Genomic DNA, 18,531 nt, shown 5'->3' with positions numbered 1-18,531 from the left:
GGTAGAACATACTAAGGAGGCACACTACCTGAGCAAAGAAGACTTGTCATATTTAGGGAATGGTGAGATTTTGTGACCCTGGTGGAGGTTTAAAAAAATGATCTCTAATTACTCTCATGTACCTTTTGTCATTTTCTGATTGACAGTTAGTGGTCAGAGTGGAGGGTGTACCAGAGTGAAAGTATCAAGTAAGCCAATCTCCCGCAAGTCAGTCACCTGAATATATCATACCCTCCTGGAAACACAGTGCAATTCTGAACCCAATTCTTAGACTCTTGTTGCTCAGGGAATAACAATAATCATTAACACTGGCTGTACTCATATTTTGTGCCTGTCTCCAAGCACTTCATATGTGTTAGTTCACTTAACCCTCTGAGCCATAAGAGATAGGTATTCTTAGCGTTGAGGAAATTGAGACACAGAGGGGTGAAGTGAGGTGACAAAGGCCACTCTGCAGGTAAGTGGCAGGACCATGATTTGAACCTTGTACAAGCTGTTTCTCTTTCCGGAATGCTCTTGCCCTCATTCCTCTGGGGCTGGCTCCTTCAACATCACTTCTTCAGAGAAGCCCCCGCTGCTTCGGTTCTCACTGTCTTAACTGGGTCCCACTTGTTATTCTATATCTCAACCCTTTGTTTATTCCCTTCGTATTGGTTATTACAAATAATTTTTTTTTACTTGCTTTCTCCTCCACTCCCTCCCCCTGCCTTTTTTTTTTTTTTTTTTTGAGACAGAGTCTTCCTCTGTCACCCAGGCTGGAATGCATGGCGCTATCTCGGCTCATTGCAACCTCCGCCTCCCAGGTTCAAGAGATTCTCCTGCCTCAGCCTCCTGATTAGCTGAGCCTACAGGCATGTGCCACCATGCCCAGGTAATTTTTGTATTTTTAGTAGAGACGGTGCTTCACCATGTTGACCAGGCTTGTCTTGAGCGTCTGACCTCAAGTGAGCCACCCGCCTCGGCCTCCCAAAATGTTGGGATTACAGGCGTGAGCCACTGCACCCCGGCCCCCTTTCTTACTAAAATCTAAATTTCATTAAGGTAAGGACGATCCCATCCTTGTCACCAAAAAACAAAACAAAACGAAACAAAACCAAACCACACACAAAAGGCAAAGACAATTTCTATCTTGTTCACCACCCTATTCCCAGTGCCTTGCACAGGTCTAGCATATAGCAGCTGTTCCATAAATGCCTGTTGATGAATAAACTGATGTTGACTTCAAAATTCATTATTCCCTAATCATTCTGCTGTGCAAATAGTATATGAAAACCTTCAGTTTAAGCATAACGCTGTATTATGGACTCAGGTTGGTATTCAGCAACAAGCTTGTTTTTCTATGGATTCCTAGAAATTTTACAAAAATGGTGACAAGTTTCTGGGAGAAGGAATATAAGTCTCAATAGCAAAAGATAAACATATTTAGTATGATAAAAAGCCAACTTGAATTGGGACATACTAAAAATGCACCAGTGTGTGTTGTTGGAAAAACATTTATTGCAATTCAGTGTCAAAAGTTTTTTACAAAAATATGCCACCGTCTGGTACAAACAACTATAAAAAAATCAGTTCATCATGCAAGAAAAGTGTGCAAATAATTTATACAGATGGACTCAGCTCACACAATATTAAATAAACATCTCTGCATGTAATTGGTCTAGCTTTATGCTTTAGTTACAATGTTCAACCCCCTCTAATATTTTTCATTTAAAAAAGTACATTAAAGCGTCTAAGCTTAGGACACAGGCTGTAATATACACCCACTTTAGCCATGGTGATTGGCACTTGGTAAAATAAAGATGGCACCAAGGGTTCCCAAGTATAGAATACAGCTTGGAGCCTTCTGCTTAACAGATTTGTGCTTCGTTAATTAAACAAACACATCTATACTCAAAGACAGAAAAAGTCGTGTTTAAACTCCAGAAATAATGTAGCAGATGGAGTTTCAAGAAGTTCAGAGTTTTGGAGCAGCCATCGTTTTTGGCCAAATGGAGCAGGGCCTGTTTTGAGAGATTCTCCAGAAAGCTTTGTTTGCTGAGTGAATTCAAGGACACTTTGAAAAATGCTCAGCAGACAAAGTCATGAATATCATGGCCCCTTGCTCCTGGCTGCCTCATGGAATAATCCCCCTTTGCTTAGTAAAAGATGAAGTTTAGCGGAGAATGAACATCCGCTGGGACAGAAATGCACTGAATCTCATAGCTGGTCCTGAAGGAGGAAATGGAGAAGATGGATTAAATGTACCTCTGAGTCTAGCGGAGAGGAAACACCTGCTTTGGAATCTCAGTTTCTAGGAAGTAAGTCACTGCCCAGCCCTTTTTTTTATAAAGGCCGTTTTTGTAATAAAAATGTAAGTACCCAAGGAAAAAATAAAGTTGTCAAAATATGCTGCTTTCTTTATAGCAAGCAGGTTGTACTCACTGGAATGCCACATTCACAACAGAATCAGAGTTCTGTAAAAACATTAAGTGGCTCCTTAACTTCTCCAGTAAGAATCAGGGACTTGAAATGGAAACGTTAACAGCCAGATGCCCAGTGCTGGGCAGTCTCCCATGCCTTCCACAGTGAAGGGCTTGAGAAAAATCACATCCAACGTCATGTGTCTCCAGCCACACCAAAAGGTGCTTGGGGTGGAGGGCTGGGGGCACACAAGGTCAGGCCTCAGGAGGCCTCAAGTTGGCATTCAGCTCTGCCACTGAGTACCAGGTGGGCTGACGCACGTCCCCTAAACATTCTGGATCTCTTCCTCATTGTGATCGTGAAAGGCAGAAGCTCTAAGTCTGAAGTCTGGGGTAGGAGTTTCCATTCTTTGGAAAACCAAAGATGGTTACTCTCCTTAATGAAACTGAGAAGAAAGTATCTACAGAAAACACTGAATTTAAACAAATTATGACCTTGTTTGTTGAAGCCATCAAGGACCCAAGATATATCAAATAACAACATCTCTGTATTGGCCTAGAGGATCAGAGTGTTTCGAGGTCTGTTTAAGCACTAATAGGATTTTAGGCCAGCATCCAGTCAGAAGAGACAGTTCACAGACTCAGAGTTGGAAACAGATTAAAAAAAAAAAAAGATGTCAACATAGAAAATGATGATAGAGTTTAGTTAAAAAAAATTCACACATAAAATTGCAGTTAAAAAATCCACACATAAAATAGTGTTTGCATAGCAAGACATTATTGCCTTTCAGCCTGGCAGAAAAACATAAACTCAGGTGTATATTTTATCATAAACATTGTATTGAATGCTAAGAATGATATACTGTTGAACATCTCTTGAATAGTTTGCTTCCTAGTAAATCATACCACTTGTTTAGACAATTGAAATTCCAAGGTCTTTCTCTTCTCCCGTATAAAAACAACAGAAACAAGGAGCCTCTGTTAGTAGCAAGCTCTTCATGGGAAAGGGTATGTGAATCCACAAAGATGAGAACTGTGGCAACAGCATTATACACACCCACTACCTTACTGCCCAAGTGCTAGTAGAACCTGCTCTAGTGTTCAGATTTGCAGTGCAAACCCAGTCCCTCTGAAATACATCTTCCAAGCCACTTCAGTGTAAACCTGATCATCATTAAACAAAAATCATCTCACAACTGATACATTGGGGATGCTTTCACCTAACAGCTTTTGTTCATTTCTGCCATTTGCCCTCCCATTCAACTGATTTGTCTGCTCAAAGTAACAGCATTGAGTGATAATGCAATCTAGTTTAAAATGCCATTGGATTGTTTTTTTTCCAGATCTTGCTCTAGTGTGAGCACTCCTGAGCTTCACATATTCTCCTTGTCCCAAATGCAAGGGCTTACTCTCAAGAGACTCTAGGCTCACTGCCCATAAACCTTTGAGTTGGACCAAATCTTAACATCCCTGTGGATTTGCTCATACTGCCCTGGGCAGAACTCCTTCCTTCTTTGGAAGTCTGAGTTACTTCATATTTGACATCTATTTTGAAATTCTGTTTTACAGGGTTTAGGATGGGGGTAGGTAGGCCCAGGAAAGAGAGTAGAGCATTCTCTCTTTTCTAGCAATTTCCATCGTCGTGCCCCTTCTGGCTTTTAGACCAGCAGTTCTGAGACAGGGATTATTTGCTTTTGTTTGATAGGTCAGATTGTCTGGGACAGTTTGCCAATAGAAATTCTATAGACTATTATTGTTCAAAGAGCAATAATTGTCTTAACTCTCTTCACTTATATGTGAGGCTCTGGCCATACTTAACAGATACCACGTGGCACTAGCACAGATACGCTGTGCCTGCTGTGCTCTTCCCATCATCCCCACACAAGCCACAACATCAAAGACATGCCATTTCGATTCCTTTCCCCCTCCCTCTCTACCTGCCATTTCCTTCTTTATTCTCCTCTTCCAATGAAAGAGAACCATAAAGGTTGATTTATTCTTCATTTTCCTTAAAACATTTCCTTGACTCTGTCATACACCAACTCCAGTAACACCAAAGGACATGGGGAGAGCCCACCAGCACCATCTTGGTAAACATTTAAGAAGACTGTAACCCTTCTCTTGGGGCAGGGGTCATCTTGCCAGATGCACGTGGTTGCCTGGGGTCTATCGTACAATCACGTGCACTGCTGACAGTCTAAATGAGACCAGTTCCCAGTTTTGTGCTGACAGTCCACAGCAGGCAATGTTTCTGGGATTGCAAACCTGAAGGCGACAAGGAGTTTCTATTTTCTTGATCAGCATGAAGGGGCAGAGATCGCAAGTTGGTGGCAACATGTGGAAGGCCACGAACCCCTAAATCTAAAAACGTCACCGAGAGTCAAAGGTTCCAGAGCTCTCTCAGTGGTGGCACACCCAACTCCACCCCACATCTTTGAGGAGGCTGAGAAATTGGAGAGAACCTGATAATTATGGAAGAAGTAGCTTTTTATTCAACAGTCTAGGTTCCGCATTCCCAATGTGAAATTGATTCAGGGGGGAGAGGGACTGCAAAAAAAAAAAAAAAAAAAAAAAAAAAAAGAAAACACACCTTAGATAGTATAATGGTTCGTGATCTTCCAAAGCTCAATCTTACCCAACAAAATCCTACTCTTTCATATTTAATTTTCCTTATTAGGGAAAATCTAAATTCAATGTAATTTTTTTCTCCTTGGGGGGATGATAATGAAAAAAAAATTGGAGAAATCCTGGCGTAGCAGAAACATTGCAAAGTGAGGAGCACTGAATAGTAAGTTCCTTCTCTTCAGAAAGCTGATACATGGGTTGTGTGCTATTGAGGGCAGGGGTTGAAGAGGTGTTGTATCATAGCTTGTCTCTTGCCTCATTTCTCTCCGTGCTTAGCCATCTTTCCCCCTTTCCAGGTCACCCCAAAGGTCAGTTCTTAAAGATAAACTGTTCCTCAACTTGCATGTGGATCATGTTCCTATTTCTGCTTCACTTATTTGCCAAGGGCATGCAGGGTGACAACTTTATTTGGGAAAAAAAAAAAAAAAAAGAAAAGCATATACAACTGCAAATATATGTACATTGTTGTAGGAAAGCAACAACATTCTGTGGAAAGTAAAAAACTGGGAGTAGATCCCCCATCTACTCCCAAGAATATTTTACAATGAACTCACTAGGTCCTGAGATTTCCTTTCTTCCACAGTTACCTGCTGATATTTGCCTCGCAAAATCCCCTTGGGATCTTCCTGTTTTAACTATCCAGCCTGGAAGCAAGTTTAAGATGAACTTGTGGTACCTCTCCTCCCTGTTTGGCTGGAACTCCAGCCTTGATTTTTAATCACCTTTGCAAAAAGCCTTAGCTCAGATGGACTCATTTTGATGTTGGACCTAAAGAAAAGAAGCTCCTCAGCTCATCCCCCTGGCAAGGGGAACGGCAACTGGTAAGATGTTTAACTGGCTGATTGTAAAACCTGTCTTCCGAGCCTCAGCACTTGGGCCCCACTCTGTCCACAGACACAGGCTTTCCATGAAGATATCCAAGGAAGAAAGTTAAGCAGGAATAAGAAAGTCTTCACAGCTATCAGTTGGGTGACTAATTCTATCATCTTTTCTGCAGCAGGACTTCCTCTGGGATGGCTTTTGTTTTGGAGACAGGCTGGAGTGCAGTGGCACGATCATAGCTCACTGCAAACCTCGAACTCCTGGGCTCAAGCAATCCTCCCCTGGGACTGTTTTAAGTTGGCCTTCTCTTCCCCCAAATGAGCTACAACATGACAGGAAAAAAGGAACGTGTGCTTTTGGGTTGTTCTGGTAAACAGATAACTCCAAGGAGGGCCCTGTTTGCCTGAAAAGGAAGTGTGGAACCAGATGAGGGTTGCCTCCAATATCCCTTTCCATTTTAAATCACTTTTTATAGTGATGAGAACACTTACAAGAAAAACAGACACTGCCTACTGGATCACATGCGTCGTCAGAGAGGGCACTCTACACTTTGAGAGGTAGACCATTGTGTGGTATCTCTGTAGGGTAAGGCTCTGTGCCCATGCAGGTTTAGGATGGGTGGCGCTTCCTTCGCCTTCTCAAAACAAACACCAGATCAAACCCCAAAGCCCAGGGATTTCTCCTATGTAGCTTTCCTTCTTCTTTTTTCTTTTCTAAACACATTTTCACATTGTAAACAAAGCGTCCTATTTTGTATTTGAGTTTTGCCTTTTTCTTCCTAGGGAACTATAAGGGAGTTTCTGTGACCATTAAGAGGATTCCATTTTCACCGCTGAAACAGAATTATTGCCCTTATAGTCTTGCTGGCAAATTGTTAGAAAAAAAGTTTATTTACAGTATTTTGCTTTTCCATACCAATTCTAGTGAGAAGTTCACATTCTTAAATTCCCAGTCAGCAACTGCATTTCTCCCCTCCAAGTCCTCTCCGTGACTTATCTCTGAAGTTCCAGGCCAATGTTTAAAATGTACACTATTTACAAATGAAGTGTCCAAATGCCATATTCCCAGCTCTCCAGTCAGCAGGGGGACCCTTCTGAAGTGTTGGCATGTGCTGGGATTCAGAACTTGAACAAGTTGATAAAGTCCTGGGGTGAAAGTGAAACGGAGCAGCTCTCTGGGTTATTGGCAGTGCACGGATGGTCAGTGCCCTGGAAAGGAACACACGGTTAGCTTCAAGTTCTCAGAGGCCTCTCATTGGCTTTTGGCACCAAAAGGCATTTTCCAACTTCAAAGCAACGACTCTCTGTCAATAATGCCGCCCCAGGCCTAAATGTTGCATGTTCTCACTTGTATGTGGGAGCTATAAAAGTAGATTTCATGAAGACAGAGAGTAGACTGGTGGTTACCAGTGCAGAGAAAGGGAAAAGGAAGGGGATGCAGAGAAGTGGATCAATGGGTACAAATACATGGTATGATAGAAGGAGTAAGACCTGCTGTTAGATCAGTAAGTGAACGTAATTTACAATAATCTATTGATTATTTCAGGCTGGGCGCGATGGCTCATGCCTGTAATCCCAGCACTTTGGGAGGCCTAGGCAGGTGGATCACTTGAGGTCAAAAGTTCAAGACCAGCCTGGCCAACATGGCGAAACCCCATCTCTACTAAAAATTACAAAAATTAGCCTGGGTGTGGTGGCATGTGCCTGTAGTCCCAGATACTCAGGGAGGCTGATGCAAGAGAATCGCTTGAACCTGGGAGGTGGAGGTTGCAATGAGCCGAGATCCCACCACTGCACTCCAATCTGGGTGACAGAGTGAGTGAGACTCCGCCTCAAAAAAAAAAAAAAAACTATTGAACATTTCAAAATAGCCAGAAGAGAAGAATTGGAATGGTTCTAGCATAAATAAGTGACAAACACTTAAGGTTATGAATGTGTCAAGTACATTGATTTAATTTTTACAAATTACATGAATAACATTATCACATGGACCCTGAAACTATGTATTACGCATCAATGAAAAAATTTTACAAGTCTGGAAAAACTCAAAGGCATGTGTTTCCGTGTGTAAGTGTGTGTACCGGTACACACAGAGAGAGGAGGATTTAAGGGTGGGTGGGTGGGTGGAATGCAGAAAAATGTAAACATAAGAAAAGTGAAGAAAATGGAGGTCTATGAAAGTCTGTCAGACAAAGGGAACCCCCACCCTCCCAGGCACTGAATCAGTTTACCCTGACTTTCAGCTGGGGGCTATGATGGGGAAGAGGCGGAAAGGCACTGGCCTCACCATGCTGGCTGGCACTCTTGGCTCTTAGGGACTGGGCTGGGGGTCTGTGGCAGCCACCTCTGAGACACATACCTTCCAGGAAAGGATGTGACAGTGTTTGCAGAGCTGAAGGGTATCTCCATACTGCTCTTTCCTTGGGTAACATCGGACAAGTTTGAAATACATCTTCTTCCAATCCAGCTGCCCTTTGTCTGACAGAATTAATCGTTTGCGGATCTAAAAAATCAAATGAATAAAAGAAATTGCAAGAGAGTTTGTCAAGAAGATGGCTTGTGGTTTTCTGGTTCTGAAAAGGTTGACTCTCACCCTTTCCCCCTCTTTTCAGCTCTACAATAGCGAGGGGAGAACTGTCACTATATAAACAAGTACCTTGTTAGCTCTCCTCAGTTAAACAGTAGCTTTTCACCAAGCTTAAAACAAAACAAAACAAAACAAAAACACAGGTGGCTGGTGACACGTTGCTAGTGACCTTTACTAAACTGCAGCTGGATGGTCCTTTAAAGTTTAGGGGATCTCAATAAACAACTTCAATCTTTTCTTTGCTATAGATTTGAGTGATCATTTCCAGGGAGATGCAATAACTGCTTGGCACCAGGGCTTTAGTTTATATCTAAATATTAGTGGCTTCATGAACAGAACTTGTTGAACTCACACATCCATATAAAGAAACTGGAAAAAGACCAACAAACTTGAGACAGCATGATGAAGGGAAACAGGCTTGGAGTTGGTGTCTGAAGGTCCAAATTCAAGGTCAGGGCCAGTTTCTTCACCCAAAGAGCTACTTCATTAATTTGGATATGTCACTTAGCCATTTGTGGCTTTAGTCCCTTCATCTGTTTGAAGTAGGCACAACAATACCTATCCTTCCCTGGGCCATTAGAATAAAATGAAATAATATCTATGAAAGTACTTTAAGGCCGGGCACGGTGGCTCACACCTGTAATCCCAGTACTTTGGGAGGCTGAGGCAAGCGGATCACCTGAGGTCAGGAGTTCGAGACCAGCCTGGCCAACATGGTGAAACCCTGTCTCTACTAAAAATACAAAAATTAGCCAGGCATGGTGGCGCACACCTGTAATCCCAGCTACTTGGGAGGCTGAGGCAGGAGAATCATTTGAACCAGGGAGGCAGAGGTTGCAGTGAGCCGAGACTGCACCATTTTACTCCAGCCTGGGTGACAGAGTGAGATTCTGTCTCAAAAAAAAAAAAAAAAAAAAAAAAAAAAGAAAAAAAACAACAAAAAAAGTACTTTAAGGCACTCAGAAAATGTAAGTTATGGGGTTCTAGATAAAAAGGATGGGTGCCAATTTATGATTTTTTTGAGTGAGTTGTAAAATAAGAATAGGTTAAGAATGTAAGTTCAATTTTTTTCATAAAAACTACCTGAAAAAAACACACAGACAACATCTCTATTTAAAAACTCAAGACTGGGTAGGCATGGGGGCTCATGCCTGTAATCCCAGTGCTTTGGGGAGGCCGAGGCAGAAGGACCGCTTGAGGCCAGGAGTTTGAGGCCAGCCTGGGCAACACAGAGAGACCCTATTTCTACAAAAACAATAATAAAAAAATTATCCGGGTGTTGTGGCATGAGCCTGTAGTCCCAGTTACTCGGGGGGCTGAGGTGGGAGGGTCGCTTGAGCCCAAGTGGCTGAGGTTGCAGTGAGCTATGATTGCATCACTGCACTCCAGCCTGGGCCATAGAGCAAGACCCTGTCTCAAAAAACAAGAAACAAAATCACAAAACTCCTTCAACTGTCATTTTTCAGTCAAACCAGGGAAGGTTCAGTCAAACCTGGAGTAGGGCGAACCCAGACCTCAGGCTTGAGCAGGGCACCAAGGAAGCTTGGGGTGGGGGCCAGAGGAGGGTGGGAGGAAAGCCCGCTGGGCCTTGCCCACCTGCCGCTCAGAGAAGTGGTACTGGCAGAGTTTCTTCCACAGCAGCCGGTCTTCGCTGAGCACGTGCAGGTCGGGGGCCGCCTGGCCCAGGCTGACCAGGTCCCGCCCGTCGCTCAGCCTCTGCATGATGTTCAGTTGTAGGCACAAAGGCAGGTCCGTGAAGGTGAGGCCTTTGAAGGCAGGCTGCAGAGAGAAGGGTGACAATAGGTGGGATGCCAGAGAGCAGCGATTCACCAGGCCTTCTAGGCATGCAGCTGCCCCCGTCCTCCACCCTCGAGGCAGTTTATTGATAAGAGCTCGAAAGCAGAGTAAATCTCCCCATCCCAAAAGCAGACACGAGGCCATGGCTGTGAGCCACAAAGAACTGTGTGGAGTGGGCTGAGCTGAGTGGTGCCAGAGGGATCTCCCTACATTTCCAAAGCTTGAAACTTTCACTCTTAAAGACTCTCCAAATGGTGCATGTGCTTTACTCAGTTCACAGAGTTACAAGATTTGCTGCTTTCCTGAAGGCCTCACTGCCCTGGATGGAGTGGCCCAGCCAGCCACCCCAAGACCCATCTCTCTGGCCGCCCTCCAGACCTCAGGTCCCTCCAAGTAGGTTTACTCACTGGCACCTAAACACACCTGACTCAGCCTGACCTCAATGCCCTCGCCTCCCCAGTCCTCTCTGCTCGGCCACGTGGTCGTCCTGCTCAGATCCAGTTCAAACCTACTTCCTCTGAAAGGCCTTTTCTGTTTTTGTGACTCCCTTACCCACTGCACCTTCCTAGAATTCCTAGGATCTCTTTGAGACACTTCTTGCAATATCCTTCTTTTTGTCATGCAACATGAGCTTTCTTTCTAAAAGAAACTTTGAAAGGAACATTCTTGCTGGAACTTAAACTCTATGAAGGCAGGAATTTTAATCTTTTTTCACTACTGTGTCCTGGGTGTCTACAGGAGTGCCCAGCACATAGAAGGCACTCAACAAATACCGGTGGAATGAATGAAGCCCAAATAATTAAATAGGTAGAAAACAACACAAAGACTCTGTGCTGGTGTGTGTGTGTGTGTGTGTGTGTGTGTGTGTGTGTGTGCGTGCACGCACGCACATTGGGAATGGCAGGTCCAGAAGCCCTTGGCCCAAGCTCCACCATCCCTTGAGACATCTCTATTCTAACCGAGGCCTCCGTGGAACATTGTGAAAACTGTTGGTCTGTGGATAATACCTTGGCAATTAATTGTGAGCTTCTCCAAGAGCTTCTGGTACACCCCTGAACTTACTAATATATTTAAGCCTTTATTGTTTTAAATTTTGATGAGCTTATGATACCCTGCCCAGATCTACATCCTTGAAGGCAGGGTCGAATTTTATGTCCCTTGTAGACCAGCCCAGCACAAGCCACCTCTCCTGAGCGTCTACTATGGCCTGGTGCTGAAGTTGCTGCAATAAGCTCTTTAGGCTGGTGAGAGACCCAGAGGCAGAAACAAATAATCATAAAATAATATAAAATAAGACAGTAAATGCTGTCATGGAGGGAAGCACAAAGCTCCGTGGGGAGAATCTGCACCTGGGAATCCGCGCATGTATTTGCTGATGTGTCTTGAACGGCAACAGGATGCTGCCATCCAGATAGGTCAATAGACCACCTGGGACTGCGACTCCTTGTCCTGCCCCTGCTGGTTCTGGGTGAGCTCTTGATTTTGGACTATTCACATTTTTAGATCAATGTTCTGTGACCTCTGAGAGGTCACAGGAGAAAAACAATACAGGATGAAGAAACTCTCCCTTAGCTCGGGGGAAAATATCCTGAGAATGGGTATCAATTTCCCTGCCCAAATTTTTACAGGAGCCAAACTCTGTATGAAGCACATCGAAGCCTAAACACATGGAGGATTCCAGGAGACACTAGGTCTGGGAAGTTCTCTCCTGTGTCCCGGCAAGGCTGGGTAGGCATGAGGTGGGGAGGGAGCGGTGGCAAGGGGCCTTGGGAAGGCTGAGCTACGGAGAAGAATGGGAGGTGCAGGGGAGGAACACCGACGGACAGGCAGCACATCTGGATCCCAGCTCCCCTGGGAAGTCTCCCCATGTCCAAAATGAATGGCTTAGAAGACTCTGAGGATCCCTCCCAGCTCCAACAATCTCAGTTGTAGAAGGACTTCAGCCTCCTGTTTCATTCAAAGTATCCATGACTTGACAATTTATAGGGCTCGGTTCTACCCCAGGCTGCTGGGCAGAACTCTCAATTGTTTGCAAACTTCAGGTCTTTGCCAGCCGCAGAAGGCCCTAGACCTATTTATCGTTTTTCATCTGCTGCTGATCATATGAGCTCATAAAACTGCCATGAGATTTTCTTTTCGTTTCCAACACTTCAAAGCCTCTACTTTTTTGGTTAAAACTCCCAGGCCAATTATTACATTAACTCCTACTAAAGGCCAGTCCACTTGGCGGAGTTCACTCTGTCAAATTTTCAAACCTGAACTTTTCCAAAATCCGTGCCCAGACCCCATGCTGAGCCCTTCCTCCTGATAAGTGGTTAACTGCTTACATGCCTCCTCCTTTCGAATATAAACGTATAAAAGAAAAATTAGTCACTCTCGCTCCTCTAGTCAAGCATTTGGCTAACATCCATTCGGGTCTATGTCACTCCTCACATGCTTCAAAACAGTGCCCTGCCCACCGCATACTGTCACTGTCTTTGATTTTTTTCCCCCTAAGACCCAGTTCTCTTAATTTCTTTCCTTCATTCTTTATTATATTATTTTGCCAGTAAAAATGGGCTCCATAGAATTAGATATGAACATTTCGCAGGAAAATAAGATTTCATGCTGGGAGGAGAATGATAGAATTTTGGCAAAATAGAAAGCATTTACTCTGAAAGTCAACTTCATATTTGCATGTAGTAATGTACTTCTCTCTGGGTCAAACTGTTAAAAAAAGTAAGTTTTAAAATACAGTCCAGACTGAAGTAATTAAGTCTTTTCTCTTTCTCTCCATTTCTCCTTCCCCTGGAGAGTTAAGCTTCTGTGTGGAGGCTGGGCGCAGTGGCTCGCGCCTGTAATCCTAGTACTTTGGGAAGCTGAAGCAGGAGGATTGCTTGAGCCCAAAAGTTCGAGACCAGCCTGGGCAAGATGGTGAAACGCCCTCCCTACTAAAAATACAAAAATTAGCTGGGTGTGGTGGCGAGTGCCTGTAGTCCCAGCTACTTGGGAGGCTGAGGTGGGAGAATCACGTGAACCTTCATGTTTTCCAACTGTGTTCTTTTGAACACTGAACGAGTACTCAGGCAGGCAATGGAAGGAGACTCCCTTTCAACCACTCATTCATTCAACTCAGATTTACTGACTGTCTCCTGCTCTGTGCCAGGAACAGGGAATAGATGGGTAATGTCCTTTCTTTGTGGAGTTTATAACCCAGTGGACAGAGACAGAAAAGTACACATTATAGACAATTTCAGATCATAACTGCTCAGAGGAAGGTGATATGATGGTGACGTCCATAGATTGGATGGTCAAAGAAGGCAGCAAGCTTCAAAACCCTGAGGCAGGGTCAAGCCTGGAGAGTGCAGAGAATGACTTGGCTTGGCTGGACCTCCTCATGTAGAAGAGATAGTGAGTGAACTTCAGTGTTTGATCTCTTCTTTGTGGGATCTCATTGGATCAAAGAGAGTTTTTTTTTTTTTTTTTTTTTTTTTTGAGACGGAGTCTCGCTCTGTCGCCCAGGTTGGAGTGCAGTGGCCAGATCTCAGCTCACTGCAAGCTCCGCCTCCCGGGTTCACGCCATTCTCCTGCCTCAGCCTCCCGAGTAGCTGGGACCACAGGCGCCGCCACCTCGCCCGGCTAATTTTTTGTGTTTTTAGTAGAGACGGGGTTTCGCCGTGTTAGCCAGGATGGTCTCGATCTCCTGACCTTGTGATCCGCCCGTCTCGGCCTCCCAAAGTGCTGGGATTACAGGCTTGAGCCACCGCGCCCGGCCCAAAGAGAGTTTTTTAAACAGCTGGATCATTGGATAAATAGTTGGAAGAAAGCTGGATTGAAAAAGTTTGGAAACTCAAGCAAGCTTTGACATTTTAGGAATATGGAATCCAGGGTTCTGGCCTCAGCTCTGGCCCTAACTGCTGTATATCGCTTGGAAAGTCACTGGGCATCTCTGGTCGCCACTCCACCTCCACTCCAAGAGGGGTAACAACAGCTACAACAGCTAGCTCCGAAGAGCGTTGGTGGATCAGCTAAGAAGGGTTCTGAGCATGTAAGCCTATGGCAGTGCAGGGTATGCGGGCAGATGTGGCCAGAAGGGGTCCTTGGAGGTGGACAGAGGGAACAGAGGCAAGCTCCAGGCAAGTGTGACTATCTAGAGTTTTTCCTTTTTTTTTTTTTTTTCCTTGAGATGCAGTCTCAGTGTGTCACCCAGGCTGGTAAGTAGTGGTGTGATCTCGGCTTACTGCAACCTTCAACTCCCGGGTTCAAGTGATTCTCCTGCCTCAGCCTCCCGAGTAGCTGGGACTACAGGTGTGCACCACCACACCTGGCTAATTTTTGTATGTTTAGTAGAGATGGGGTTTCACCATGTTGACTGGGGTGGTCTCGATCTCCTGACCTCAAGTGATCTGCCTGCTTCAGTCTCCCAAAGTGCTAGGATTACAGACATGAGCCACCGCACCTGGCCAACTGTGACCATCTAAATGGGTGTTCTGAAGTTGCTGAAGGGAAGTGCCCTTGGGACACATGGGACCTGCTTGTTTATATCACTGGCTTGGCAGTTCTCTCCTGGTCTTAGAAAAATCCTAGTCAGTCAGTCCAGGCCATAGAGAACGCCAGAAACCAGGTAGAACGTGTATGTGGGTTTTCTGTGAGAGAGAAGCTGGGAACTTGGGTCTCACGTTCACATGGTCAGACTATGTGCCTACACTTGAGATGTAGGAATGGGGTAAATTATTAGAATCAATCAGGTGAATGTTCATAATAAATATGTACATTCTCTTAAACAAATCAAATACGCGAGATGATTTCTGAAAGATGACTTGCATCTGTGCTCTGCTCTGCGTGTGTGTCTGTGGCAACAGCGTGTAGGTGTTGTAACCTACGTGACTCTAAGGAAGTCACGTAACTCTGAGCCTTCGAATGATTCTGTTTCACAGCTTAAAAAGCGAAGGGACAGAGAGGTAATTACCAGTAAAGTCATGAACATGCATTCTAAAAACTTAATCTAGTAAAAGTTATTTAAAAGCAGTCAAAGGATTTCTTCCTGCTACCTTCTCCTGATATGAGGCAACCTCAAATTTTATCAGTGTGGGTCCCGGAAACCACTTAAGCCAGTTACAGTCTGTGATGAGATAAGTAAGCAAAGTGCTACATGAGCCGCCTGAGTGTGTCTGTCCATTAGTGAGTCCTAAGAGATTGCACCAGCATCTTCCTTTTTTTTTTTTTTTTTTTGTGCCTTGGTCCTCCTGCTCACTATTAGGAGGACAAGAGCTGAGGGCCAAGCTAGGTTGTGAAAGCCAAAAGGAACAACTGCTGTAGATCGCCAAACCTCACTGGTAATATAGGGCTTTTCCTTTGTGCTTTGAGAATTGCTCATCATTTTCCCACATGTAAGCTCGCAGACTTTAATCAAAGGCTTCCTTTGTCATAACTACCAATAATCGGAACTAGGATTTTAAAAGGCTGGTACCAGTTCTCCAAGCCTTCCCAGCTCTGTTATATTCAAGACAGCAACCTAAAGCGGCAAACAAGTCATCCTTTATGAGGAAATGAGCAGACAGACATCTCTGAACCCCGCTAAAGATTTCAGCAGCGGGGCTGCTTCTCCTCAAAAGCCCAGTTTCCAGCTTTCCCACAGTAGTTCACCAGGCTGCCATCTTTCATGTACTTTGATCCCGTTTTGCCAAGTTTTTCTTCCCACCTCCCTTTATCAGGAGGTCCCCCAGCCCGCCCTCAGCACCAGGACAAAGCAGCCATCAGAAAAGACCGGACTCTTCTGTCCCAGGAGTGAATTCAAAGTCTTGGCGAGGCTGTTCAGTGTCTCCGTGGAGGAACCCACTGCTGGGAGGAGGCTGGGCCTGCCCGCTTACCCTGGTGATCTGAATGTTGTTCAGCTGCTGCTGCCAGTGGAGAATCGTCTCCATCCGATACACCCACATGTTAATGTTGCCAACCAGCACGGACTTGCCGACTCTTTGGACCAGTGTACATAAGGACGTGTAGAGGGTCTGGAGTAGTTCCCTTATTAGTCTAATGTTTTGCTGGTCTTCAAGGACTTGAGTGGGGAAGAAAAAAATAATCAAAGTTATGATACTGGAACCCCCTGTATTTTACACATGAGCTTTTCTCTGTCTCTATTCCAGTCATGTTACCCAGGCACTGCCTCTGGGGATACGGTTTTCTTCCTCACGCGTGTTTACTATACGGTTGGCCAAACTTCTGCACTTGAGGTCAAAAGGTAGAGTTTCCATTATCTAGGTCCCTCTTTGTTCTCTTCTCTCTCATTTTCTATAAAGCCTCTTTCTCTTCATTGTTCTCCCAGCAGCCATGGCTCACCTGATCAGAAGCCACTCCTTTTGCCCAGAAGTGACCCCCCCTTTAGGACAGTCAGTGGAAGGAGCATGGTTTCAGGGGTTTGGAGCCTGGGCTCTAATCCTGTCTGGCTGACTCTGTGTGATTGTGGACAAATCACTTCTCCTCATGGGCCTCAGTTTCTCCATGTGTATAATGAGTCAGGTGAACCAGAGACCTAAGGTTCCTTCTAGCTCGAATAGTCTACGAATCTATTCTGATTTTGTACACGTGTCGATTTTCTAGGAATTTGGGACCTGGAGGCTCGGGAGCCAGTGTTGGGACCTGTGTCTACACTGAGAAGCCTACGAGGCTTTTAGTAGGGCAAGTAGATGGTCCCAAAGGAAGGACAGGAGGGCGACGGTCTCACCCTTTGCCATGAGGATGCACTGCACCCCCTTCTGAACTGGAATTTAGTGCCTCTGAAATGTAGCTGGAGTTGTTCATTTCATCCATTCACACATCTTTAAATCTAATGACATGTCCACTCTATTGGAAAATCCATCTGCCCACCTCCATGCCTATTAAAAGGGGCGAGAGAGTGACAGAAGGCTCACCTTTCAGTACCACTTTTTCCAAAATATTCATGAAGTTCTTCTGGGCGATGCCACTCAGGGATGTGAGCTGTGACTTTGCTATCAGCTCCAACAGCTGAGGATAAAAATAGAAGTTGCCAGGCTTAGAATACAGAGATATTTTTCTCCTCTAATCTTCACTTTTGAGTCCCATGACACGTGGATACAGACTGACAGGGAGAGATAAATGGCAGGCAGGGCCACAATGCAATAAAAAGCAGATGCTCAGAGTGAAAGATAAATGGGGTAATTCAAAACCCAGGATTGGGCTGAGTATTTAATTGCTTTTCTTCTTTTAAATATAAAGAATTTTGGCTTCAGCCAGGGCTAATTCATTCTATTTGTCCTACTTCAGCAAGTGAAGCTGACGTATCCTGAAGGGAACAAAATCTCCCATGACCTGTGAATGGCTGAGTTCTGCAGAATCACCTCCCCAGGGGAATTCTTCTGCCCCCGCTTGAACTTCTTCCTTATTGGCACTGACTGCTCACAAGGCACCTAAAGCCCATGTTCAGCAGCCACGTGCACTTTCCATGGAAGTGGAGAGTCTTATCCTGATACCTCCTGCTTCTGCAGTGTTCAATAAACATGTCTATTAGTTAGACTCTTTCATCGCACTTAAATTTCTGCAGAAAGATGCCTATCACAGAAAGAGAGAGAAATGCAGGGATGTATTTTATATGATGTCACTGTGGCTAAAAACTTGGATCCTTGTAGCTCTTGGCCTTAGATTCAAGTCTTGATTTGACCATGTATTAGCCCCATGATGATGGGCAAGTTACTATATTTCTTGGTGCCCCACCCAGTTTGTTCACCTATACTAGTAATACTTAGAGTCTTTAATACAAGGTTGAGTATTTAATACCTTTAATACAAGGTAGAGTCAATAATACAAGGTTGTTGTGAGTGATAATAGGAGAATGCACATAAAGCCCTCAGCAAGTGCCTGGCACTAATTCGGTGCTAAACAGAGTGTTTTTTTTTTTTTTTGAGATGGAGTCTTGCTTTTTTGCCCAGGCTGGAGTGAAATGGTGCAATCTCAGCTTACTGCAACCTCCGCCTCCCGGGTTCAAGTGATTCTCCTGCCTCAGCCTCCCAAGTCGCTGGGATTACAGATGCCCGCCACCATGCCTGGCTAATTTTCTTTTTTTTTTTTTTTTGTATTTTTAGTGGAGACAGGGTTTTGCTATGTTGGACAGGCTGCTCTCAAACTCCTGACCTCAGGTGATCCGACCGCCTTGGCCTCTCCAAATGCTGGGATTACAGGCATGAGCCACCAAGCCCAGCCAGTTTGTTTGTTGAAAAAGTATGTCCCATTCCTACCACCCCATAATCGCCAGACAAAAATAAAGGAAGATAATAACTGAGGTTAGTGCATACTTAGTCGAATCTTTTTT

General features: G+C 44.6%; 1 protein-coding gene across 3 annotated transcripts in view; it reads right to left on the bottom strand.

The window, feature by feature from the left end:
* Positions 1 to 1,477: 1,477 nt before the first annotated feature.
* LOC105468488 (F-box protein 32) overlaps positions 1,478 to 18,531 on the bottom strand; it is a 42,866-nt gene continuing 25,812 nt past the window's right edge. Inside the window, exons 5-10 of one of the 3 annotated variants that reach the window (XR_979492.2) lie at positions 17,117 to 17,210; positions 16,079 to 16,263; positions 10,029 to 10,211; positions 8,205 to 8,348; positions 6,338 to 7,054; positions 1,478 to 4,946 (exon numbers count right to left, since the gene is read on the bottom strand). Coding sequence is in view for 1 of the 3 variants with exons in the window: in XM_011718689.2 (XP_011716991.1) it covers positions 6,965 to 7,054; positions 8,205 to 8,348; positions 10,029 to 10,211; positions 16,079 to 16,263; positions 17,117 to 17,210 (696 nt within the window). In the remaining 2 variants the exon portion in view is untranslated. Of the gene's footprint in view, positions 7,055 to 8,204; positions 8,349 to 10,028; positions 10,212 to 16,078; positions 16,264 to 17,116; positions 17,211 to 18,531 lie in introns of all 3 variants that reach the window. The other 2 variants (XR_979493.2, XM_011718689.2) reach the window with 2 other exon arrangements.

The sequence above is a fragment of the Macaca nemestrina genome, chromosome 8, assembly GCF_043159975.1.
Source record: "Macaca nemestrina isolate mMacNem1 chromosome 8, mMacNem.hap1, whole genome shotgun sequence".
Classification (NCBI taxonomy): Eukaryota; Metazoa; Chordata; class Mammalia; order Primates; family Cercopithecidae; genus Macaca; species Macaca nemestrina.
This window is presented reverse-complemented; position numbering and strand designations above follow the sequence as displayed.